We start from the raw sequence: 27,045 nt of genomic DNA, 5'->3' as shown, positions 1-27,045 counted from the left end.
TGTGTGTGTGTGTGAGAGAGAGAGAGAGAGAGAGAGAGAGCACGAGAGAGTGTGTACACGCACGTGTATTTGTGTGTGCATGTGTGTGTGTGAGAGAGACAGAGAGAGAGAGAGAGAGAGAGAGAGAGAGAGAGAGGCCTGCAGGAGAAGCTTTGTTGAAAATAAATCTTTCCATTGCCTGAATCGAGTAGCAGATGTGTGCTCCACCCCAGGCCCAATAGGCTGGGCTCATCAAGCCTCCCCTGAATGAATGCGAGGCTTTGTCACCACTATGAATGTCCATCAGAGATGTTCTGTAACAAACAGGGGGAGAAAAAGAATTCTCCACAACAAAAGCTGGAGACCAAAGCCCCCACGTAAAAAAAATAGACCAAGGAAAGTGGGTGGAGAAGAGAAGGTCGGGTCCGGGGAAGGCGGGGGAGGGGAGGACGTATTGATCATATTGAAAATGATTAAGATCCTTATAAGATTAGGAAGAGAAGGAAAGGAAGGCATTGCGTGATTAAGGGTACAGGAAAGTGCTGCCGTCCAGTCCGTTTCACAAAACCGAGCACTCGGAATGATCTGGCTTTAGCCGACTCACACTTAGACCCTAGCTGGGTTGGGGACAGTGGTACAGCTGGGAACTATTGAGCCCTGAGATTCCTGTCAGCCTTGACATAAATTTCCACTGGTGCTGGCATTTACGCAGTTGGCATTTCCATATGTATAGGCTTGCCTGTACTAATTATGCTAATCATCTCCTCTGTTGGCTCCTGTGAAAAATGGCCACATTAAGCACTCCACTGCCTGTTAATGCGGCTTAATGTGTGGCTGAGATATACATTCATCCGGCTCTGAAAGGCAAAATTTTTCCACATTGCTGACTTCATTCATGGAAAAAAATGAATTTGTTGAACTCAGTTAAGTCCTCCATACCCAGGCAAGTGAAATGTTGCCTAAAATAAAATGTTACTGTTGATTTTTCTTTCCCATTATCTTTCTTTTTTAACGAGCTGCTCCAATAACCGAGGAAATATGCCTTAAAATAATTGCTTTATGCCAGGCACTCTTATAGATCTTCAAATAGCCAGGGCTATGTACTGGGAAGGAAAACACCACTGCTTTGCTCTATCCCTACACCCATTCCACCTTATCCCCTCACGGCACACACCACCAGCTCACCCACCTCTGCCTCAAGTCAACTCACACACTCCTAGAAGTAGGCCAGGCCTTGCTGGAAGTGTGTCCTCCTTTCTAAGCCCTCCCCCATGGGGTGAAAATTGTCAAGATTCAGAATAAAAAAATCATTACAGGGAGTGAGGAATTCTTTGAGAAGGCACAAATCTTAAAATGAAAACCAATTAAAAATAAACAGCCTTCGGGACAATTCGACAGCTACAACAGGTATCAGTCAGCGGCTGGCAAGCCTCACTGAAAAAATCAGGACAGATGTGGGAAGCAATCTTCCTGCTTCTGGGTGGACAGGGCTGATGCAGCTAAGAATGGGAGGCAGGGGGTGTGAAGAGAAGGATACGTCAAACAATCCAAGCAATAACAGAGTTGTCGTCCCACCCACACACACACACAGGCAGACAACGGTCTCAGTCAGGCAGACCAGCATGCAGCATCTCCCGGATGCTGTCCGGATTTCATTACTGAACAGGACTCCTCCTATATGTGCAAACAGACACAAATACTAACACCATCTCTTGCAGTGGTTCATGGCGACCCAATAGCTTCAGAATATTCTGCCCCTCCATCTTGAAATTATTTCACCCATGGACTCCTGTTCATCTCACACATGCAATCATATCTTCCTGCAGATAATCTAGTTCAGGAAGGTCTTTGTTGCACCAGCTGATGTTACCAGCTTTACACATGTTGCCACAAAGACTGATAAGCTAAACCTCGACACATGGTTTTTATGATCTAGCGCAGGGGTTCCACAGACCCCTCGGTCATGGTAAAGGGTTGGGAACCCGATTCTGGTGTGAGGTCCCAAAGCTGAGAGTTATACTCAGGTGTTCTTTCCTTATTTATGCTTTAGGTGACAGCAGAAAGCCGGCAATAATTGCTGAGAATACTCCAATTGAGTAGCACCAATGCAAGGAAGTCCTTATATCATATTTTCTTACACACAGAAAGAGGCCATTCAGCCCTCCAAGTCCATACTGGCTCACAGAGGCATTCCCATTCCCCACTAATTTTTCCAGCTAACACAGTGCTTCGAACAACCACTCTACAGCCTCAGTGACCGCGGAGCGGGGTTTGATTCTCGCCGCTGTCTCCGGGGAGTTTGTACGTTCTCCCCTTGACTACGTCAGTTTCCTCCAGGTGCTCCAGCTTCCTCCCACATTCCAAAGACGTACAGGTAGGGTTGGAGTGTTTTGGGCATGTAATATCGGCGCCAGAAACTTGGTGACACCTGTGAGCTGCCCCTGCATAACTCGCAGACTGCACTTCTGATCAATGTAAAAACGATGCGTTTCACCGTGCGTGTGAGAAATAAATCGAATCTTTGTATAAATCAAAACCAAACCTTTGCATCGGCTCCCCTAGGTTCTGGCAACCCCTGGACACTGGGGACAGCTTACACTTGCCAACCTGCACGCCTTTGGGGTGTGTCAGAGAAAATCAAAGCAGCTGGGAGGAACAAACGATGTCACAGGGAGAACCTACAAACTCCGCACAGACAGCACCGGATGTCAGGACTGAAGCTGTGTCCCTGGAGCTGTGAAGTAACAGTTCAATTAGCTGTGCCACAGAGAAAACTACACGCAGTAGATCGTAAATTAGACAATATCTCTTACTCACTAAAGAAGTGGAACTCTCCACCAACGAATGCAATTCAACTGGCAACAAAATCTAAAATATATCTTTAATCCGGTTTAATAAGCAACAACCAATTATTAATGGAATGCTTTTAAGAATGAGCAAAAGTACATTGCAACAGTAATAAATATCATATGGTACAAAATGTTTTAATTTTAATTGTTCAACTTGATGGTCAAATTTATACCTGTTATTACTCAGATAACGTTATGGTCTAAGTTTAGAGAAAACATCAATTAGTAGTATACTTTTACTTTATTGCCTTCCAACCAGATTTTCTAGGTGCTCTCTTCTAAGCAGAAATGACCCCTATCACCACTGGCACCAATCACTTTCAGAACACACAAAGGAATCACTCCCTTGAAACCCCTCACTGCACCCCTCCATCAGGAGCCTCAAGGCTGTTGCTTCTTTTGTTTATACTTACTGCTACTAAGGTATGCAGTTCTGCAGCAACAGTTTATTTGTGTAGCTGGTGCCCCCGCAGTTCATGGGCCATGGCTGCAGCCTGTGTTAATAATACCAGCATGAATTATACTTCCTGGTTGAGTTGTTAGAGGGACCCGTGTCTTTACCTCAAATGAAAATTAGAATAAATTCTACTATGGTGGTACGAAGCAGACTCACTTTGTCTGAGGTGTTCCACAAAGGATCAGCCCACAACACACTCCCCTGTCCCTCACACCCAACCTGTGGAGTGAGCTAGCAAACCACCGATGGAAACGAAAGAAAACCAGCGATATCATCCCATCATGAGATTTCGGGCTGCTTTGCAAGAGACTGAACCCCTGTAACTCTCACACATGAGAAAAGCTGAGATGAGGTCAGGGAGAGACAGAGATTGAGACAGGCACAGGGACCAGCACCCACCACCCCAAAAGCCCTGAGTTCACAGCCTAGTTCAGGACTCAGAACTAGGTACAACAATGAGCTCTCGATAAAAATGGCACAACTTTACTGAGAATACATGGAGGTCTGTCAGACGTGATCCTCAGATTTGATGGGCATTGTTAAAATTCCTGTGCAAAAATGATTGATCAGGATTCCCTGACTGGCCCTCTTATTGAAGATCATTATGGGTAATGTTATAACTGGAAGGAGGGTGCGGTGGTATAACTGCAAATATCTGGACAAATAAACTATTTGTTGATTTCCAACTTGCAGGGCTGAAAGAAACAAGTGGATGGGAACCAAAAAAAAGCACCTGAGTGGGCCACTCCATTTTCCTCCACCTTCCGTTCCATCCACATGAGGCACTCCCTCATTAATCTTGGAGATCCCAATGATGGTCAATGCTGGGGAACTCATGGAATTTTAGAGTCATTGGCCTGGAGAGGTAGGATAAAAATCTATAACTCTGATTCTGCCACCTATGGAGGGCCTCATAACGTATAGAGACAAAACAGGGACTTTGAGTATGCTGCTGTCATACATCCCATAACATCATAAGGCCATAAGATAAAGGAGCAGAATTGGGCCATTTGGCCCATTGAATCTGCTCCGCCATTTCATCATGGTTGATCTAATTTTCCTCTCGGCTCCAGTCTCCAGCCTTCTTCCCCATATCTCCATGCACTGACCAATCAAGAATCTGTCAACTGCCTTATGTCAGCCCACATCCATTGAAAGTAGAGTTTTAGGTTTAAATCCAACCCAAGTGCATAACCTAGGCTCATAATTTAATGATGTGCTAAGGAAATATGGTCTCATTCCAAGATTCAGCCTTTTGAATGATATGCTAAGTCTCAGAGTGTTTATGTGTTACTGTGCAGGTAAAAAGACTGGACCAGGGAGATGGCCTTGTCCTCAACCATCGCATATTAACCAGCTATTCCCTTGCTATTTTTTGTGGGATAATGCTACAATTAGATTAGCTGTCAGAATTACCTAATAGTAACTGGTTACAGTTCATGTGAATTGCTTGGTTACTTCCTGATGGAGAGTGGAGATAAGACAGGTACTTCCCTCCTGGCCTAACTCTGTACCTCAGCCCCTGATTTCACCACCCTTGAGTCATCATCTAAAACCAGAGTGCAGAACAAGTCTTCTGAAATGTCGGGTGGTCAAAATGTAGAGAGAAGAAGCCAAGAGAGAGAGATAGAGAGAGCGGTGTGGACAAGATCTGTGCCTTGTACTTTGCTTCCAAAATTTAGTTACACTGGAGTCAACGGAACACAATTTCAGAAACAAAGTACAGCCCAGGGCTGCTGCTAAGCACTACTGAGAGAGGGTGATTTTTTTGCTAAGAGCACATGGGGATGTACCCAGTTCTCTGTTGTGTTTCTGATCTGTGGAGCAGTAGTAAATAAAATCTACTGCCACTGCTACTTCCCTTTCACACTTGAGAATGACCTTTAAATAGAGCAGGGCACAAGAATAAATAGAATGTGTTCCCTTCACCTGCAATATATCATGTGATTTGTGGCCATTGCTAATGTGCTTATTGGGTACAAATTTAAATTCCGTTACTGTTTAGACTTTTTTTAAGCTGTGATTTGAATCTGGTTGTATTCTACCTAAAGAGCTATTTCCTGTATTTTTACCACTGTTAGAATACAAACATTCTGCATCTTGCAATAAGGTTGCTACACTGTTTAAAAAAAACACTCAAAGTCACTTAATCTTTCTGAAACATTATTTATGGTTTTATATTAAGGGAAAACTATTATAAGAGCGGGAAAGTGAAATTCAGCCTTGTAGCTACCAAATATTTACCCAACATAGACCTATTGAACTCAGACTTAGGGAAAAATGCCATATAGCAGATTTTTGGCAGAGAACTGCAATCTGCAGCTTTTTATGGAAAAGTGCTCCCTATGTTGCTTCTGCATCTTACAGCTATAGTTTTAAATTTAAATATTTTCTAGAAATAGTTACATAGGGAGTGTAGTGATTGGAAACATAATCTTTCAGGTGAGGTGTTCAACTTAAGCCCCATCTGTTTTCTCGACTCCACAAAAGAGATCTAATGACTCTATTGTGACTTCAGTATCCTGACCAATATTTATCAAATAACATCTAAAAACAGTCACTTTTTACAATTCTATCTGTAGAAGTTTCCTGGAATAGCTGCTCTATTTCTCATATTTCAACTGTGACTAAACATTGAAAGCATTTACTTAGCTGTAGAACACTTAGGGATGTCCCAGAACTGTGAAAAAGCAAGTCTTATAGTCAAATACTGTAAAATTTTAAACTCTTCAAGCAGATCACCTCTTGATCTTCTATAATTAAGGAAATACAACCTACTCACTCTTTATATTAAAGCTAGCCTGAAAAGACAGACAGACAGATATATATATATATATATATATACACACATATACGCACATACACAAAATATTTCCTTAATGGTTACTACGCATGACGTAACAATATTAGTCATCTACTTCAAGGGTAATTAAGAAAAATAAGTCTCAGGTCCAGAAATTCTAGTTCACCAAGTGTACAGATGAGATACAGCAGAGCAGATTAACAGAAAGGTTACTCCTGGTTGGTCTATTCAGATTTAATGCAAGACCAATCCAGTTTTAATTTTCCCCGTGTCACTGACCATTCCCATTTCCCAGCTATTTCTTTCTCTCTGACGGTGGTGTCTGAAAAGAGGATGCTGTCCAAGTTGCATGCCATCTTGGACAATGACTCCCATCCACTCCATAATGTACTGGTTAGGCACAGGAGCATATTCAGCCAGAGACTCATTTCACCGAGATGCAACACTGAGCGTCATAGGAAGTCATTCCTGCCTGTGACCATCAAACTTTACAACTCCTCCCTCGGAAAGTCAGACACCCTGAGCCAATAGACTGGTCCTGGACTTATTTCCACTTGGCATAATTCACTTATTATTATTATTTAATTATTTATGGTTTTATATTGCTATATTTCTACACTATTCTTGGTTGGTGTGACTGTAATGAAACCCAATTTCCCTCAGGATCAATAGAGTATGTCTGTCTGTCCCTTCAAGTGTTTTTCCAGTTCATTTCTAAATACTACAATTGAAACTGGTCTTTATCAGACAATCAAAACCACTGGCAGTGAATTCCAAATCCTAACAACTAAGTTTTATTGGAAGTTTATCCTCAAGTGAATTTTGCTTCTTTTTCAAACTATCTTCATTCAATGTCCTCTGGCTCTTGACCATTCAGCCAATGTGAATAGCTTCTCATCACCTCATCTGTCTAGACCTTTAATGATTTGAAATACCTCTGCCTCTGCCTCTGCTTTCTTGATCCCAAGAAGAGCAATCCCTACTTCCCCTATCTATGCATGCAATTAAGACCTTAATCTTAGGAATCATTTCAGTGAACATCCATTACACTCTTTCATGTATTCCCGTAAGCATGGTGTCCAGAACAGGACATGGTACTCCAGGTGTGACAAACAATGTTTTAAGAAGCTTCATCACAAATTCCTTGTTTTTACAATCTCTGTTTTTACTTATGTCCAGAATCCCACAGGTATTTTAATTGCTTTCTCAACCTAACTTGCCATTTTCAACAGTTTAAGCAATATTTATCCCAACACCTCTCTGTTAGAATCACAGTCTTAGTTTGGCTCTCCTCATTCTTCCTAACACCTCATTGTCTCTCAGCCAGTGACTGACCATTCTACCAGATTGTCTTTCTCATGAAGTGCATTACGTATCCATTCTTGCAAATCACCATACTTCCATGGCTTGTGTCATTTGCAGATTTGATCATTCTGCCCTGTACACGCAAGTCTAAGACATTAATCTATATTAAGAAAAGCACCGACTCTTGGGAATATCACTGCATACTTCCCTCTAGTCTAAAAAACTACTAACTCTGTTTCCTGTCATTCAGCCAAATTTCTATCTTGTACTACTGCAGCGCTGCCTATTTCTAGGGCTTAAATCTGCTGCCAACTACAGTTTAATTGAGGCTGCAATACTACAAATTTCTGTTTCAAGCAAGCTCCATATCGGGTCCTGGTAAAGCAGTGGAGAGGGAATCAGAGTCGGAGCTGGATTTGCAAGAATGGGTGGCAGGATGGAGATACATCTCCACCAAAGGAGGTGTAAGGTGCTCCACCCCTCCATTAACCTGCAGTTCACCCTTAGGCAAGTTGTAGCACCTGCTTAGCTCCCCCACCCCCTCCCTCCCAATCAGGGTTACAAGAAGCTATAGGAGCAGTTGGTGGATGGTCATTTGAGCAGCTGGTGCATATCACAAGTCCTGCTTATGTGGCCACTGATATCTCTCAAGCATATTGATAATGGTTGGGGTCACCCATCTTGTAAAGACACTGCCCAGAAGGAGGCAACGACAAATCACCTGTAGAGAAATTTGCCAGGAACAATCACCTCATGGAAAGACCATGATTGCCCACGTTATATGGCACAGCACATAGCGAGCGAACTACCATAACAGAGGCGGTAAAAGAGTCCTACATTAAAATTGTCTGACAGACAGAGGGGAACTTAAAGTATTGTGAGGAACTTTTTTTGGGGGGGACACAGAGGTAGGAATTGGTGGAACAAATAAATGGGTGGGGGGAAGACAAGGAAATCGGGAGTGCCAGACGGGCAAAAATTAACATTAAGGGTCTGGTGTGGTGAGTAGTGAATGAGGCAAAAGGAAAGTAGTGTTCTGGTCAATCAGTGTTTGGGGGAGGGGATAGCAGGGTGGGGGTGGGGGCAGTCAGGGGTAAGAAGAAGAGAACTGTGAAGCATGTGTGCGAGAATTACCTGACGAGTGTCACAACGCAGCACTGGGTTATTAATTCCAGTTGAACCAGGAGTGGCCAATGACAGTACACGCTCCCACAACCAGTTAAACTAAGGGTTCCATCAGGTGCACAAGTTGAGGTGAATCACTAAAGAGGGTAACAAGTCAGACTGGCCTGGCCTAAATCCAAATGATCTGAAAATGTTTATTATTTGGGCTTCACTGTGAGTAAAGCCGATTTGCATTCACTTAATGCCAAACATATACAGTATTACTCCCTTCCTCTATTCCCCACTCTACTTCTTCTCACCTCCCTATTACTTCCCCTGGGTCCCCTCCCCCTTCCCTTTCTCCCATGGTCCACTCTCCTCTCCTATCAGATTCTTTATTCTCCAGCCCTTGACCTTTCCTACCTGCCGGGCCTAACCCATCGCAATCCAGCTTGCCTCTTTCCCCTCACCACACCTTTTTATTCTGGCATCTTCCCCCTTTCTGAAGAAGGGTCTCAGCCCGAAACGTCAATTGTTTATTCATTTCCATGGATGCTGCCTGACCTGCTGAGTTCCTCTAGCATTTTGTGAGTGTTGGTATAATATTACTCAATCAACATTTTAGGTCCTTATTTGTTCTCCAACCTGTTGTCTCTTTATATTATAAAATGCAGACACACAGAACCTTCAAGTTATCAATTGTAAATCATTCCTAGTTGATACTTATTTTAAGGCATTTGTAAGCTAATGTAGCATTTTATTAGTAGGCAATTATCCAGTAGGTATATTTATAGCTTGTGATTTGTTGCAATCTTTAGTGTAACATCTTATGAACGATGTATACTATTTCCTGATTTCACTACCTTCAGCTAAGTCACAATCTTTCCATGAACAATTTAATTTTTAATAATATCCACTGCAACAGTTTAAGGAATGGAACATCATTGGGATAACATCTATTTTGATTTCTTTTCGAAAAGAATTGTAAACTAATATTTTTTACATAAATGCATCATGTAGATTTGAGATTTATATTAATAATTTGCTCATTATTATAATTCTAAATCATTTCAAGTCAAGCAATTTTACTACTTTGAAAGTTTTTAATATGGTTGAACAACTTAGACAGTATAGCATCAATGTTTTCTTCAGAAAAGTTGTCAGGGAGTTACTTCATTCAATTAGTTGTCATAAAATTGTTTATATTGATGCTGATATGAACAGAAATTCAATATTATATTTTCCTCATTTGTTTGTTACAATCTAAAGAGACAACATAATAAATTAAGTACTTAGAGGGAGATAATACAGTGTTACCTAAAATAAGTTTATTTCATCCTCACCCCCCACCCACCTCTCCTACACAGAGCACAAAATATTTTTGATATAACATTTCTCAAATGAATAGATAATTCTTTGGGCTTGCATCACTCTTTTTGTCAATCGAAAAAACTCCTACTTTATTTTAAACTTCTTTAATTTGCAAATCTAATACGAAACAAGTCACCCTTCGAACTGGGCTTCAGTGCAGTTAGCTCCTCATCCAGCCTTCTCTTTTCTTCTCCCTAACAATGGTCCCTTGGCTCTATTATTCCCTCCATCCAAACCTTTCAATGCTTCAGCTCAGATGGCCAGAAATTTTTTCCCAGTCAATGCTTTTTCCAATAAGCTATTTACATATTCCCTTTTTTTTGCCAAAAAGCCACATATTGAAACCAAAGTTTGTTTTCCCTCTGCCTTTCCTAAATCCTTACTGAAACAAATGCTGTCAATACTTTACCACCTGCACCAGAATCTTTATTTCGTATACATGCAATTATTATTATTATTATTCAAAGTGTCAATGTTGTTTGTTAAATTGCCCTGAAGAGAATGCGAATGCATAATTACTGATCCATGTGTGTTTTTACATGAACTCAAATAGAATAAAGCAGATTACCTGACAACACTAATACAGTAGTTGCAACTGAAACAAGACTTGACCTAAAGTGTAATGAAATCACCTCAAAAGACTACAGCAGTATATCTGGTGAGAAAGTGTCAGGTACGTAGATGGGATACTGAGAAGTGACGTAATTATTGATTCAAGGATATTCATATTGGTGTTCTCAATAAGTAAAGAACAGATCTTCTGAGCACTGGATTCCTGATTCCCTCCCTGCACATCAGAAGATGCAAAGTGATTTTTCCTCCAAATCACCCACTTAACACTGCTTGGACAATGTGAGGCAGGTTTAATTGCTTGCTGTAACTATGCATTCCTCATCTGCTAAAATTCCCAATCCTGACCTGACAATGCCTCTTAAAATTATTTTGTAAATTAATTTGTCTTCTGTTTTGCTGCTTTAGTTACAACTAACAGTGGATTCTGGTTAATCGGGACGCATCAGGACCAGTACATTTTGGCTCAATTAAGCCGCTGCACCTGTTAGCCGAAATTTCGTGGAAATAGTTAAAAAAGCGAAACTTCCATTTTAACTGAGTAACAAATTATGTACTTAGATAAAATACCAAACAAATTAGGATGTTACCAATACTACTACCGTACTATAAAACTGTGGTAGTTCCTAATAGCTATCAGAGGAATTTATGCTGTGTTCTTTTGATTGACTATAAATGAACAAAATCAGTGCAGACACCTAGTGCAGATAGTGAACTGCCTTCTCACAATGATTTTGATGATTACATCCTCCTAGTCTTCATTTTCACTGAAATATTGAAGATCACTTTCAATACCTTCAAATTCTTCCTAGTTCCTAGTTGTTGAAGTAGTGAAATCATTTCATTTTCACACCGGGCCGTTTCTGGCATCTCTAGACCTCAATTCTTGAAACCGCAGTGACCAAAACAGTTCTAAATTATCTTCCTGCTTATTTCTCACTAACTACCAGTATCAAAAATCATTGCTTTTTGAACACAAATGCACACAAATGGCGCTATTTATACTGTCCGGTCTAAGGCCATGCAAACGCACGCAACTGATGCTAATTAGAAACCGCTTGCAATGGTCCCCTGCTGTAATTAAGCAATATGATGTCCCAGATAAACAAAGGGAATCTCAGCTAATTAGTTTTTGGTCTTAAATAAGAGTTGTTCCAAATAAGCAGCTGCCCCAACTAACCAAAGGCCCAATTAACCGGAATCTACTCTGCTTCTTATTCTAAAATTATGGCTAAAATAGAGTGACAGAAATTAAGTTGCAGACTTCCCATTCCTAAATAGGGAATTCTGCAGGAATACCAACAATGGGCATGGAAGACACAAAAAGGATGAGCTAGATCCCTCCAAGGGCAGAACTGCTTGACAACACATCAGTAAGCTGATTGCTGAAATCACCTTTCTGTTACTTCTGTTAGGGAGGAGGGAAATGAGTCTGAAGACCAACATGCAACGATTCAGGAACAGCTTCATCCCCTCTGCCATCAAATTTCTGAACAGTCCATGCACACTATCTAAATGTTTCTTCCATTTGCACTGTTTTTAATGTATAGGAATTTTATGACTTTGCACCGTATGCTGCCAGGATACAACGCGTTTCATGCCATTCAAAACAATGATGATAAACTGGATCTGATTCTGAAAAGGACAGTAAACATATTGGCAGAAATGGTCAAGTTGAATGTCCCATCCTAGTTAAGAGGCTTCAGTGAGAAGCAGTATGTCTCCAACTACTTACCTGGTTAATTGCAAATAGAATTTTACGTAGAGCAATGCAACAAAGACAATAATTAAATGAAAACATCTGTAAACATAATTCTGAACAATTATTCCTACAATCCATTTACATTGATTACACCTTGTTTCATCCTTAACTTCAAATTCCCAAAAAACAGAGAAGTCCCAACAAATTCTAATTCATAAGGACAAGCACAGTTAACAAACAAAAGACTGTTGATCTTTGCATAGGACCAGCTTACAGAGGTTTACCTAAAATTAGTAGGTGAATAAGTCATTTAAATATTAGAATCTAAAATGAAAAGCAAAGGATGGTGGAATGTTGAAAATTTTCCAGATTTGCGGTTTTCTGTTTCTCGTGCTTCATGAATTTGCCGTTTGGGTCTATCTGTCTGAAAAACTGTGGGAAGCTATAGTAATACAAGACCACCATTGCTGAATTAGTCCGTGCATTGTGTAACGTTGTTTCACTCCATAACAATGTGCATGACGGGAATGTGGAGTTTGGCCAAATTCAGCCGTAATCAGCGCTAGATATCACTAACAAAGGTCACATGGATGGCCAGTGTAAGAAAAACACTGCCAATCAGAGTCTCTTCTGAGGTTGGGGGTGGGGGGTAAGGTTATTGTGCCAATGACCACTATTCTGCATTTAATCTAATGCACCTCCCAATATCAACTGCGCAATCAATATTCGAATACTCAGAACTTTCATCATCTGGTTAGAAGATGAGCCTCTTCGATCTTTGTCAGAAATACAGAACTAAAATACAGATGAAGCTTGAAATTTGAAATCAAAGCAGAGCATTCTGGAAATACTCAACAGGTCAGGTGGAACCTGTAATGAGAGAAACCGTTAATGTTTGATGTTGGTGGCCTTTTCTTCTAGTGAAAAATCACTGATCTGTAGCAATGACTTTGTTTTTCCTTCCACAGACACCACCTGACCTGCTGAAAACACCCAACATTTACTGTATCTTTAACCCTTAACTTGTCCAGAGAGCTTACCTTAAAATTTGATTTTATAACCGAGAATGTCATCTCTTCTAATAACAGCCTCTGGCACTTTTAGTTGGTAGTCACATTCATTATGAACTTAATTTCGTAATGTCTCATTTATTTGAAGGAATTTCGTCATTGATGAGAGTTAAGGTAGCTCAATACTGTGTTAGAACCTCTTGTCAGTCAGGCTGCTACCCCCAAAACCTACTTAAAGCTTCTTGGCTTTGCAGCATCTTCAAAGTTTGAGTCCTGGGTTCTCCTCTTCCAGTCAATGAAAACAGAAAACAGTGAACGAGAGGGGGAAGAAACAGAAAGTCATTTAACTTGTCCTTCCCTTCTTCGCTTAATATTTTCTTCACTTACCAGGCAGAAAACAAAAGATGGGCCAAAGAAATATTCAGAATGAAAGGTAAAGCCTGAGGAAAAATAAATAAAATTACAGAGGAGCAAGAAGGCGTAAACAGATTGAAGCTGGGAGAGAACAGCTTGGATGATGAAGTTTTTCAGATGGAAAGAGGCGTTATGCCATGAAACACACAAAGTATTACTGTGCTAAGGTGGCACAGTGTCTCCATAAGGCCAGAAAGTCTAATTCTTAAACTAACAAGGGCTGAGGTCACTCAGCGTATAATTGTTTGGTTAAGGAATTTTGAAGCTTGGCAGGTGGTTGTCATTTTGAAGCTGTAATTCAGAAGTATGTCAGATTAAAAGGGAGTGACAGGTGGCGTGTGGCATGTGTACACCGGCTGTATTATTTGTTTTATGCTAACTTAACTACAGGTACACATGTACCAGAAGAAATGCAAGTTTAGTATAGATTTTTTTAATGATGCGGTTTCTAATCACAAGACACTCTGTTAAGAAGTTCTCAGACCTGTCGGAGTGGTATCCATTTTGAAAAGTGGAACACTGATTTTTTTTTAATGCTTTAGGCGTAAAAGACTAGAGACCGAGAGCCAGGAAGTGAGTGTTGATGGTTGGCATGGATGGGGAGGGCTGAGCTCGATGACCCTTTCCCTTTTCAACTACATGCATAGCCAAACCATGTACATGAAGTACTCAATACAGAATCTGCAAAGCCCTGACAGGAGAGAACTGCATTTTTTATGTTTCCTACACTCTCCAGTTTGTCTTTCTGCGTGACAATGAGCTATGGGTGATTTTTTATGATGTGGATGGCCCTCCAACTTTCAGGAGTAAGGCTTCTAATACAGAAACATTATGAATAATCATATGGACTGCCAGGAAGTTTGATGCTAATACACCAGACAAATTAATAAATATTTATTGCACCAAATATTTTTTATTATATACTCTCAACAACAAAAACTTATTAGGCCAAAAATTTCCAAATTCTCTTCAAAATGGGCATGTCCTTTCATTCTCCCCTCCGCTATACCATACGTAACGCAGTTCAGGAAACTTTGTCAAAAATTCCTCTCTGCCTCCCAAAGTAGATCAGGCAAACCTCTCCAAAAAGCCCCTAGAAATAGTTAAAATGAACGGAAAGCCTTTGTTCACAAAATTGACTGTAAAATTATTAGTGATTTAATCAAATTGCAATCAAGCCGATTGTTTTATTTCACTCTACTAAGAAAGGATATCTATATGAGAACTAATTGCTGTTTTCCTCATTCATGGAAATAGCTTTAGATAAAATTAAATAAATGTACATACATTAACAGGACTTTATTACAGTTCATTGGCTAACTGGAAAAAAATATAGAACACGTTGGGCACCTGAATACTTTGAAAATATTTTATTAAATTAAAGTAACAATGAAACGTGGCTATTCTAGAACCAAGGAGACGAACCAAAGGGTTAGTTGACCAATTAAGAGTCTGAACTGTTGAGCTTTCCTTTCACAAAGTCTCATGTGCTTGTGTGTGAACTTTTAGTTGAATCCAATTAGGAAGAACCTGTCAAAAGGCATTAGGAATGTCTCTAGGGTTGATGCTGAATTGTGACATGTAACTCATCCAAATTTGCAGCACATCTTGGATCTGTTGGGGAGCCTCATTTCTTGTGCACAAGATAGGTAAGACCTTCACCAATTATAAGCTATCAACATAGCTTATCTATTTTACAAAATTGTAAAAGGGATAATATAAAATGGACAAGTCTGAAAGTAAAGAGGAAGCACTATTTGATTATGGATCATTTATCAAACACAGTCTGATGAAGAATATATTGCCACAAATGATAACCCATCATTTTCTCTTTGATTTATGCTGCTTTGATTTTACTATTTTGGTTTGGTACAATAATCCAAAATTGGTGTGACACAAATCATGTTCTGAAACAGCACACACATTCAAATCAGAGTGAAATGCACTGCCCATCATGGCATCAGACCACAAGACCCCCTACAGAGGATCACTGGGGTTTCTCTCTCTTCTATTTGTGATATTTACCAGGCGTGTTGCAGACGAAGGGCCCAGAGCATTGCTGAGAATCCCTCCCACCCCTCCCACGATCCCTTCGACCTACTGCCATCAGGTAGAAGGTACAGAAGCATCAGGATTAGGGCTGCCAGTCTCTGTAACAGCTTCTTCCCTGAGGCTGTGAGACTAATGTACACTCTGAGGTCTTGTCACTAGGACAGCGAGCTGTTTACTGTACTCTTTACTTTGTACCTGTGGTGCGCTTTCCTACATGCATTTTGAATTATATTTTATTAACTTATTTATAATATAATATTTTTGGTTTATGTGCTGTGTGTGATACATGTTGTGTGGATGTACTGTGGTCTAGAACATTTCATTAAGTTGTAAATACAGTATGTACTGTCAAACGACAATAAACTTGGACTTGACAAAGCCTGCAGCAAACAAGAAGATCCAAACATGGAATGATAATTCCTTTCCAAACTGCACAGTTCAAATGCAAAGAATTACACTGTGCATCAAAATAAAGTCAAACAATCCATTGCTCAGGTAACGTAAACCTCTATTTGCAATTATTTCTGCAATTAATGTTAATTTATAAGTCATATGTCATTTTATATGATGAATGTTTGACCTACCTACACTGAAATCATTGCCTTATGTTTCATCTCAACGTTTTGTCCTCTATTCAACATAGCGCTCATGGATGATTCAATAGAGTATCAAATAGGCATGCTAAAGTAAAATTTAAATGGGATTTAGTCCTTCTAAAACCTGTTGTCACATATACTTTGAAAATATTTAACAAACTTGAAAACTAAAATCCATAGAATCCAAAGTGACAGGAGATTTCCTTAACATTCTCTTAATATGTTTGCCCTCAAAAAACTCTTACATTGTGCAGCAGTGTGAATGCTGCAAGAGAATACACAATACACTGAGGTCTCCTGGGCACGTATTCAACAAAAACTACGGGTTACTTTCCAGACAGATTGTAATCAACTCAAAGATTTGCCCAGGGTCCTTTCAACACTGCTTAACAGAAAAGTGCAGTATTTGTGAGAAACTGGCTGGTGAACCACTTAAACATGATTCAGATAGGAACTTTTGAACAAGCCATGGGGGATTGCTGGGGCTCTAACACAACCAGCTCAACCCTCCATTTCTTTTAAAATGCAAAGTGTCAACTCTTTCATATAGTTTGTACTCAGAAGCTGAATTTCAAATATTTACATGGTGGTTCAGGAAAAAAAATGACTCGATTACTGAAATGTAGAAGTTCCAAATTATTTCACTCCTTGTCATTGCCTGTTAGCGTTTCCAAGTGTATTTGACCCACAAACTGGAGTCATCCTCCACTTTCCACATAACAGACCATATAGTGAGACACATGCAAAGGTAATCAGAAACTGTGACAAGATCCAAAATAAGAACAAAAGCAGAAATGAGACAAGTAGCTATTCAAATATAAAGCATATTAACTAACATACTGATAAACCACAATAATGTTGCATTATGTAATTAACCTATTTATTCTTTTTCATCAATAGCATGGGCAAGGAATTAAGTTATACTGTTGATTAATTATTATTATAAGACACAGGAGCCGAATTAGGTCATTCAGCCCATAAGGTCTGCACTGCCATTCCATCATGGTTGATTTATTATCCACAGCTGTGCTCAGTTCTAGTCACCTCACTATAGGAAGAATGTGGAAGACACAGAAAGGGTGCAGAGGAGATTTACAAGGATGTTGTTGCTTGTATTGGGGAGCATGCCTTATGAAAACAGGTTGAGTGAACTCGGCCTTTTCTCCTTGGAGCAACGGAGGATGAGAGGTGACCTGTTAGAGGTATATAAGATGATGAGAGACACTGATCATGTGAATAGTCAGAGGCTTTTCCCAATGCTGAAATGGTTGCCACAAGAGGACACAGGTTTACGGTGCTGGGGAGTAGGTACAGAGGTGATGTCAGGGGTAAGTTTTTTACTCAGAGAGTAGTGAGTGCGTGAAATGTGCTGCCAGCAACGGTGGTGGAGGCAGATACAATAGGGTCTTTTAAGAGACTTTTGGATAGGTAGATGGAGCTTAGAAAAATAGAGAGCTATGGGGAAGTCTAGTAATTTCTAAGGTAGGGACATGTTTGGCACAACTTTGTGGGCCGAAGGGCCTGTATTGTGCTGTAGGTTTTCTATGTTTCTATTATCCATATCAAACCCATTCTCCTACCTTTTTCCCCAGAACCTTTGATAACTTTACTAATCAAAACCTGTCAATCTCTGCCTTCAATATATCCAATGACTTGGCCTCCACAGCTGTCTGTGGCACTGAATTCCACAGATTCACCACCTCTGACTAAAGAAATTATTCTCATCTCTATGATACTGTACTCATAATTCCTGTTGTCCAATACACATCATTAACCCTTTAACGTTCCTTTATAACTTATTTACTAATTTCAAGATGACATTATCCCATGATACAGTACTGGTCTTCCCAACATATTTTTCCACTTAATGCACATCCACCATAACTCAGCAACAAGTATGCAGCACCTTAATGCTGTTACATTTCTAGAGAGATTCTGGAAAATTAAACAATTACAGAAAGCATAAAATGAATAAGCTATCATCAATCAACCTTTCTTATACGACAGTACAAAAGTTAAACACTTTTCCAGGTCTGACCAAGAATGGTGGAATGTGGTTCCTCCAGAGAGTTTCCTTGTGTCAGCTACACATATGAGGAGACACTGACGATGAAGGACACGAACAGTTTGTTCTGAGCAAAGGAGAAACTGCAAGTAGGTGAATTGCTGGAGAATTGAAGGACCTGTTCCAGCAGTAAACTCATAAATTTCATTTATAAGAGGAATCACCATGAAAACTTTATCAAACTGCCTGAAGAATAGTTCAGGAGCAGCCTGGTACTTTTAAAATTCCGATGCAGTGGAGCAAAAGAAATAAAAGCAAACTGCTAATTTGTTACCGGTAGCTCATAAGCAAGTTGTCTAATGAAATCTTATATGCCCAACCTTGTTAAGCAGCAAGGAAAACAGATTTTAAAAAATGAGGAAATCAAGCTCTTACAGGGCATTTTTAAAGTATCTGCAAACCACAAAGTTATTTTTGAAAAATTCTACCAGTGTTCCTTAAAGGGTTAACATAAGTTGTGCAGTCTTGCAAATGCAGCTTATTAAACAAAAAGATGCAGTGCTTTAGAACATAAAAGTAAGAACAGCTGCTCTTCCCCATGGTGTTGTTTCTAGAGAGGGAAAAAAAACTTTTTTTGAAAAAAGCAAGATGAAAGAATTAGGAGAGGTATCAGACTCTTCTTTATTCTTTTTCCAACTGCTGTGGAAATCTTGTGTGCAAACAGGTGGGTAAACTTTAATGGCATTCAGGTTTCGTAAGAGAGGTTCCCTTTATTGTTGAATGGAGTCCAGGAATAGTCTAGGACCACACACACACACACACACATACATAACTCCATGCTGGGTCAATAGCTCAAAATGGCGTAAATTTCACACACTACATCTGCTCCCGGGAGCAAGACTGCAGAAACTTTTCGGGGGAATGGTGGGGAGTCAAGAGCAGGTTTATAAAGGTTTGGAGTGTGAAAACTAAATTGAACACATGGCCCTGAACTGCCTGAATTAGAGGGAGATGGGAGAGTCAGAGGAAGCACGGCTCACAGGAGAAGGAAGAAAGTCATGGAGAGAGACAAAAAAAACCCAAAGGTAGCAATTACCATACAACTGTTAAAATAAAAACAGCAATGTGGGGGAGACTGGAAAAATAAGAAAGGAGAAGCTCGGTTAAGAGATAGAAGAAGGGCACATAAGTGTGTTCACAGTTAAAGTAGACAAATTAGTCGTGTAATAAATAGCAGCTTGAAACGGCTGAAATCAAAGTCTGCGATAAACCACTCACTACTACACTCTGAAGCTATGCTACATTTCTACCAGTAGATGACTATGTTATTGTAAATTGCATTTGGAAACATAAGCTGCTGAACATGGCTGCTTCAAGGCTGACTTAACCCTTCAAAGTCAACAACTGAATGTCTATATCCAAATGCCATTTTCTTCCAACATTGAAAGTTGTATTTTCTTTTTTATCTTAGGAACTTAATTTATTAACAAATATTTGACAATTTCAGAAACATGAGCTGTCTTATAGGTTGCACTAGAGGAATTTTACTTATTACAAGGCAGGAGGAGGCCAATCAGCTAATTGAATCCATTCTGGCTGTCAGCTAAAGACCCTATGAGTCCCATTTCCCCTCCTAGTTCCTCATAGAGCTGCAGTTTACCATTACACATCCTTCAATTCAGTTTTGATTTCTTAGAGCAACCTCAGCAACTTTTTCTCCCACTGATCTTTCTGCAACTATACTCTCTCAAATACCCCTCAATTCCCTGACCACCAACAGTAGGGGTAATTTACATTAACTAATTAACCTACCAGCAGGCATGTCTTTGGGAGGTGGGAAGAAACTGGAGCACCTGCAGTCACAGGGAGAACGTGGAAACTCCACACAGGCTGCACTCAGAGTCAGGATCCAACTTGGAGCAGCTCTAATAACTATTGCACCAGCATGCCATAAAAATTACATTAACTCTTTAATTATTTCTTCCAAGCTAAAAGCTAAGCATCTGGAGAACTGAGATAAAATTGTTTCAAAATTAAAAAGAGCCATTAACTTCTTTAAAAATAAAATTCCTTATGCTAACTTGATATCACAATGCATTATCTATGGGATTGTGCATGGTTATTGGGCCATCTTATCAACAACCAGGCCATCCAATGTATGAGATAAGAGATAAAATATTAATTAAAAGCTTAACACCAATAATAACATTGATATTTGTAATTATATATCCATTGATTCAGGTTGGTGCTTGAATTAGAATTAGAAAATTGAAAATAGAGAGATAACGCTCAGAAACAGGCCCTTTGACCCACTAAGTAAATTGAACATTTTTGGAATTCATTAAGAAACTGGAACACACAGGAAACCCCACTTGGTCACAGAGAAATAGTACAGACTCTACACAGATAGCAGTGGAGATCAGGATTAAACCTGGATCACTAGAACTGTGTGGGGGCAAGGAAAAACTCAGTTTCTGCAGACCATTGGGTTTAACATCACTGGTGGAGGTTGCCTAGAAATGATAACCAGGAACAGAATTAGCAGTCACTTAGACAAATGTAGATTGACTGCCAAAAGTCAGCATAGGTTTGTTAAAGACAAATCATGACTAACTAAAGAGGTTTAGTTTTTAAATCGAATAACAGAGAGGATCGATGAAGGAAATGAGGTCGATGTGGTATACATGGACTTTCAAAAGACAACCGATAATGTGATACACAAGAAGTTTATCTAAATTAGCCATGGAATGTGTTGACTACTGCAGTATGGGTAGAAAATTGCCCAAATAACAAAAAACAGCAATTGTGAAGATTTTTTTTTGGACTGGATAGAAGTGTACAGAGGAGTCCATCTGCTTTTCTTGATATACGTTAATCATTTAGACTTAAGTATACAGGGCATAATTTCCAAGTTTCCAGTGATGCAACATTTGGAAGTATAGTGAACTTTGAGGAGGATAGCAATCAACTTCAGGAAAGTAAAGATAGGTCTGTTGGAATGTGTGGATAGGTGGCAAATGAAATGTTAAACTGAGATACATTTTGTTAGAGGTAATATAAATTGGAGGGGTGTGGGAGCTGACAGATCTGGAAATATATGTGTACATTTCATTAAAAGTTGCAGGACAGATTGAGAGAGTAGTAAAAAATAGGATCTGGGATTTTAAGTCGAGTCCGGGTACAGGAGTTAGGTAAAAATTCATGATATTTATTAAAGATTAATTAAACTCCCCAAAATGGAGTAAAGTGGCACACTTTGGAAAAGATATGATGGCTTCGGAGAGAGTCCAAAAAAGATTTACTCAAGTAAAGTAACTCCAGTAAGTAAGGAAGGCCCTAGTAGTATGAATAAAACATTTGCTGATTGGAGCAGATAGGACTTCCCAAATCCACAACTCTACCGTCAAGAAGGATAAGGGCCACAGGCACATGAGAACCCCACCAAGTGCAAATTCCCCTCCAAGCCACATGCCATCCTGACCTGGAAATACATTGGTATCCTGTCACATTTCTAAATGCTGGAAAAGCCAATCCAACAGTATTGTGGAAGTACCATCTCCAGAAGGGCTTCACTGGTTCAAGAAGTCTGTTCACTAATACTTCTCATCAGCAATTAGGGCTGGACAAAAAATGCTGACCCTGCCGGCAGTGCCCAGATCCCCAAAAGTAAAGGACGTTATTACGTGCATAGAGTACAGAAGCTGGGAATTTTCTCCTTGTAACAGAGAGGTTGTGAGAAGATCTCATGGAGATAGTTAAAATCATTAAGGGGACAGACAGAATTAACAGGAAGAAGCTACTCCTATTATTGCACCAGTCAGAGACCAAGGGGCATAGAAATTATCTGACTTTCTTTATACTCAATGGGCAGGATTGATGGTATATTGCCAGGGATGTTGATTGAGAAAGTTTCAACTGTGCAACTCAAATGGGAGCTGGATATTTATCTAAAAGAATGCTACAAGCAGAAGATGAATGAGTGGGAATAACTAGATTCCTCTCATATAGAGCTAGTATGTTCTTGAGGGACTGAAAGGCCTCCTCTGTGCTTTAACTATTCAGTGACTTTTCTCATCGTGCCCTGCTGTTCTAATACCCCTTGTTGCTCCCTGCATTCGCAGTTGCAGTGTGGACACCATCTGGAGTACACCCACAACCTGGAGTAACGATGGGAATTGCAACAAATGGGCTCTTTGCTAGGAAACCAGTTAAAGGGTTTTAATGGGGCTTGAACATTTACATCTTCAGATTTTCGGATAACCTATAATTTCCTCCCTCTCTCCTTTATGTTAGGGAACTACTCTTGGACAACTGTGCAAATCATAAAGTTTAAACAATGCCGTGCAAATGCAAGGAGTAAATGGAACCAGTAGAGTATCAATTCACCACAGAACACATTTATTTCACAATGATTTTCTGTTCCCATGTCTAAAGTACTATAATCAGTTGACCCACAAATATAAATTTGAGGAAATATTACTCCATAACTCATATCTATTTCAAACCAAAATAATGTACACAAAGCCTTGTATTAATTCAGCTAGCGTAATGCAAAAACATTAACATGATCTGTTCTCTGATAAATAACCAGGAAAATATACCTGTATATAAAAATTTTTGCTGAATTCCAAGGTAATATTGGCAATGCAATGGAAAAGCAATCAGAATGTGTACTGCTGCAGTGTTCCTCCAGTATTTTGTGTGTGTGTTAAACTGAGAATGAGACTGGAATAAATGAGGTTATGGAGAGTGGAAAAAAAAACATTTCCAGGAATTTAGAACTTTTTGCATAATTAGGTTCGTCTAAAATGTTTTACAGCCAATGTGGTCTCTAACTTCATTAAGAGAACATGACCAAAAATTTGTGCGTGACAAGGTCCCAGAAAAACAGATAATGTGTTGTTTTGCAAACAGACACAAAGTGCTGTATGAACTCAGCAGGCCAGGCAGCATCTACGGAAAAAAAGTACGGTCGACGTTTCAGGACAAAGGGTTTCAACCCAAAATATCGAATGTACTTTTTTTCTATAGATGCTGCCTGGCCTGCTTAGCTCTTCCAGCATTTTGTATGTGTTGTTCGGATTTCCAGCATCTGCAGATTTCCTCTTGTTTGTAATCTGTTATTCTGGTGGTATTTGTGGGCTAGATGTAGACCTGGACACAAAGAGCAACTTCCCTGCATGTTCTTGGGACAATGCTGAAGGATCTTTCATAAACACCTGAGAGGATGGAAGGAACCTTAGTTTGGTATTGCTAATGGAGTATTGATATGCTTTGGAATAAGTTATCAATGTATTTTTTGACGAGTTAACAGAAGATGCACATTGTATATAGTTTTTTAGCATCTGCAATAAAGAGATTCATCATTAGGGGAATTTGTCATCAAAGACACACCACACACTTCAAAGAATTGCAGCAAAGAGTTTGGATCTAAAATAGAAATGGCACTCAATGATAAAATTAGACAACAAAGGTCACTTTGAAAACAAGGTTTGAGTAGAGGCAAGAGTTTCATCATCAATAGCTGGATTGTAGTAAACCCAACTCTATGACCCTTTATGTTTTTTTTCCTTTGTGTGTTCTCATTTGTTCTTACCTTCCACCCAAAGCTGCTCGATGTCAGTCTCAATGCTTGCAACTCTGAGGCCAACAGCAAAAGCTCCAAAGACCAATAGACCAATGAAGAGGATCTTGCCACAATGCCGTTGGATTCTGCAGCCCAGCCTGAAGAGCAGGGCCTGGAAATGGGCTCGCAGCCACAGTGGAGCCCAGCGCCCCTCTGCCCTACCCTAAGGTAAAAAGACAAGAGCATTAGACCCGGCAGCAACTGGAAGAGGAATGCTAAACAAGGAAGAAGTGAGAGGCTGGCAATGGACAGGAAACGGTAGGCAATGAGATGAAAGGAATGACAGAAGCAAGGGAAGGATGACAAGAGAGAAATCATGAGAACAGGGTAAAGGAGAGAGGGAACTTATATCAAGGTGGGGGAGAGAATGGGATGGCAAATTTTGCATATGCAGAAATGAAAGAGAGGGAAGCAAGTGGAGGAGAAACAATGGGAAAATGAGAGCAAAGCTACCAAGAGAATGGAAATAAAAACAAAAAGGGATGTATGCACAATTTTATAGATAAAAAGCAAAAAGCATAGAAAGCAAAAATAGTGGAGAACCGCAGGAGAGGTACAGAAAAAGGAAGCTAAAGACAGTGAATGGATAAAGGGGAGAACATGTTACACCAGAACTGGCAAACAGCAAGGAAAGTTAAGTTCAGAGATGAAAACTTATTTGCTGTGGCAACAAGAGAAAAGCAAATGCAGAATGAAATGGTTACTATTAATGAAGAGATGTAATCTAGGAAAAGCTAAAAAATACTGCTGGTACTTCAAAATAGATGCTTAGAAAACCTAACAAAGTTCAATTTCTCTTGATGCCATCTGCATCATCCCCTTTTTGGTTCCTCTCATCACAATCCCATTCTGCTTATCTTTTTCTTGATTCATTTTCAGATTTCCTCCTTCAGCACTTTCCACCACACCATGAATGTTCCTGTATCCTTTCCGATCTGCTATTTCTTCTCGATCTATCATATCGTTTCACTCCCTCTTTGCCCCTCGCTTTCCTCATTTTGTTAATGTCATACTCAGCAGTTTTAGTCAGGTGTTCATTGTTCCGTGTTGATCCTTTCCTGCATCCTTTACCTTCGCCTTCTGCTCGCCCCCTTCATCACCCACATCTCTCCGTCAGCCCTGCCATTCTCACTGCGTATTCTGTCCATTTGCTTTCGAGCATTTTTATCACCCTTCATCTTTTTTTTTTGTTGGTCATCTTTCCTTCCCGTCAACTCTGGCCAAACGTACATTGGCGGCACTCTAAAGCTGTCAAGCTCCTCTTTACATCTGCTCCGTCTCTGCAAACTTCCCTCTCATTCGCCTCTCCCACCTTCCCCGACACACACTCCGTCACATATTCTGCGACGAGTAATCTCCATGTAGTTCAGTTAAAGGAAAACCTGACACCCTTCCCTGGTTTCGACTTCAGCGATCTCGGTGCCAGGTTTCTAGTTAAAAAGCTCCCTGGACCCGCAACATCCCAGCATCCCGGGTCAGCCGCACACACAGGGATAACGGCGTGCAGAACACACCTGTGTACACTTTCTCACTCGAACACCGTGTCCACACATACCACAGAGGTAGGCACAAACACACTAAACATACCCCCATCTCATAAACCCCAGGCGGGGTATTCACCAACATCTGTATGGACCGGAGACATGCTTTATCAATGTTCTATGAAGAGAGTTTTTGAAAATATTGACAACTACTGTTATTTTTAAAGCATCGGAGCACAATTCTTTTGGCTGGGAGACGTGCAGTTTCTAAATTAAAGACAACAATCTAGCATTAAACAAACGTCCGGCTCAGAAACACCCCCAGCTCTTATTAATACAGCAATTTCAAAAACAACTTCCAGGAGTCCTGCCGACTTCCTGGTGTTATCACGGGAGGAGAGAGTTAACAAGCACAATATTCTTTTTTTCTCTTTTTGCACCTTAGAGATCTGTTTCAATGCGAAAGCAGCGTGGCAGTAACTGGGTCTCCGCAGCAGATCCGAGCAAGCGGCCGGGGCTCGATGACTGTACCTCGGGGGCAGTGCTCCACCGTCCCGGGCAAGGTTAGAAACCGAAGCCATGTCGCTGGAAACCAGTCGCGGATCGTTTGGTTCAACAACAACAACAATAGTAATAATTCCCCAAAAGTGACAAGAATAACAGCTGGAGAGTCCCTAGTCTCTTCCTGAGCGAAAGCCTGATATTTCCATCCCAACATTTCGCGCAGAAATCCTCAAGGATCTTGACTCTACATCCACGTGTAGTTTTCTCCCTCTCGCTCGCTCGCTCGCTCCTTTTACTCGTCCTTCTAACACCATGGAATAAAAAAAACTCTTTCAGCTCAATCTTTACTTCTGTCCCCGATCTCAGGCATCCAACATTTGGAGAGAAAAACCCGCCTCCAGCCCATCAAAAAGAGTTGATGGAAAGTCCTCTCGACCGGATTCCCATTGGCTAAGGAAGAAGCAAATTACTTAGCAAACATCTACTATTATTAGCTGCTAAGCAACAGCTCACCAAAGTGGACGGACCACCCAGACTGCAGAAGCATCAATGGGAGGTAGCAAAACTGCCTACAAGATCTCTGCGGATCTTTCCAAACCCTTGAATATTTTTTGTAAAAAAAACAAGTTTCCCAACTGATACACGAAGTTGACAGCTAAATAGGACCATATATAGTTTAGATATATGTATACATAATGGTTTTTGTCCTGGCAAATAAAGTTTGCTAAATAGTTTTTTTCAAAACTTTAAAATTGAAAGTAGTGGGAACGGCAGTTCTCGCTCTCTCTCACACGCACACGCACACACAGAGCCACACATAGGTCTGTGTATGTGTATTTATATTAGGTATGTATGCATGTATATAAAACGTCGTGAATTGCCTCGTGAGGTACCCGGGCCCCTTTAGCCCAACAAACGCAGGGGAGGTCCCAGATGAATTCTGGAGACTGCATAAATAAACCAAGGGCAACTAGATCTGAATAAATGTTCCGCAGAAATCTGGCATTGCAAATGCTGGTAATAAAGTGGAGTGAAAATGAATGAGGTAAACGTGTGGTGAAACTGCATCCAAACATTTACAAGGCTGGGGAGCTAAATATTTTATAACGTGGGGAATAAGAAGATGATAATGTGGAGGGAAAAAACAAGTGATCTTAATCATTTTGCAGTAATGCAATTAAAACAAGTAAACAACATATGCAAATATAGGTCGCTTT

General features: G+C 40.2%; 1 protein-coding gene across 1 annotated transcript in view; it reads right to left on the bottom strand.

Moving 5' to 3' along the window:
• Positions 1-26,177, bottom strand: part of ptch2 (patched 2) — a 110,515-nt gene extending 84,338 nt beyond the window's left edge. Inside the window, exons 1-2 of the mRNA XM_073062894.1 lie at positions 25,765-26,177; positions 23,814-24,006 (exon numbers count right to left, since the gene is read on the bottom strand). Of these exons, the coding sequence (XP_072918995.1) occupies positions 23,814-24,006; positions 25,765-25,905 (334 nt within the window). The 5' untranslated portion in view covers positions 25,906-26,177. The remainder of the gene's footprint in view (positions 1-23,813; positions 24,007-25,764) is intronic.
• Positions 26,178-27,045: the final 868 nt, after the last annotated feature.

This window comes from Hemitrygon akajei, chromosome 12 (assembly GCF_048418815.1).
Source record: "Hemitrygon akajei chromosome 12, sHemAka1.3, whole genome shotgun sequence".
In the NCBI taxonomy this organism is placed as follows: domain Eukaryota; kingdom Metazoa; phylum Chordata; class Chondrichthyes; order Myliobatiformes; family Dasyatidae; genus Hemitrygon; species Hemitrygon akajei.
Note: the sequence above shows the minus strand (reverse complement) of the source record. Positions and strands in the feature narration are given on the sequence as shown.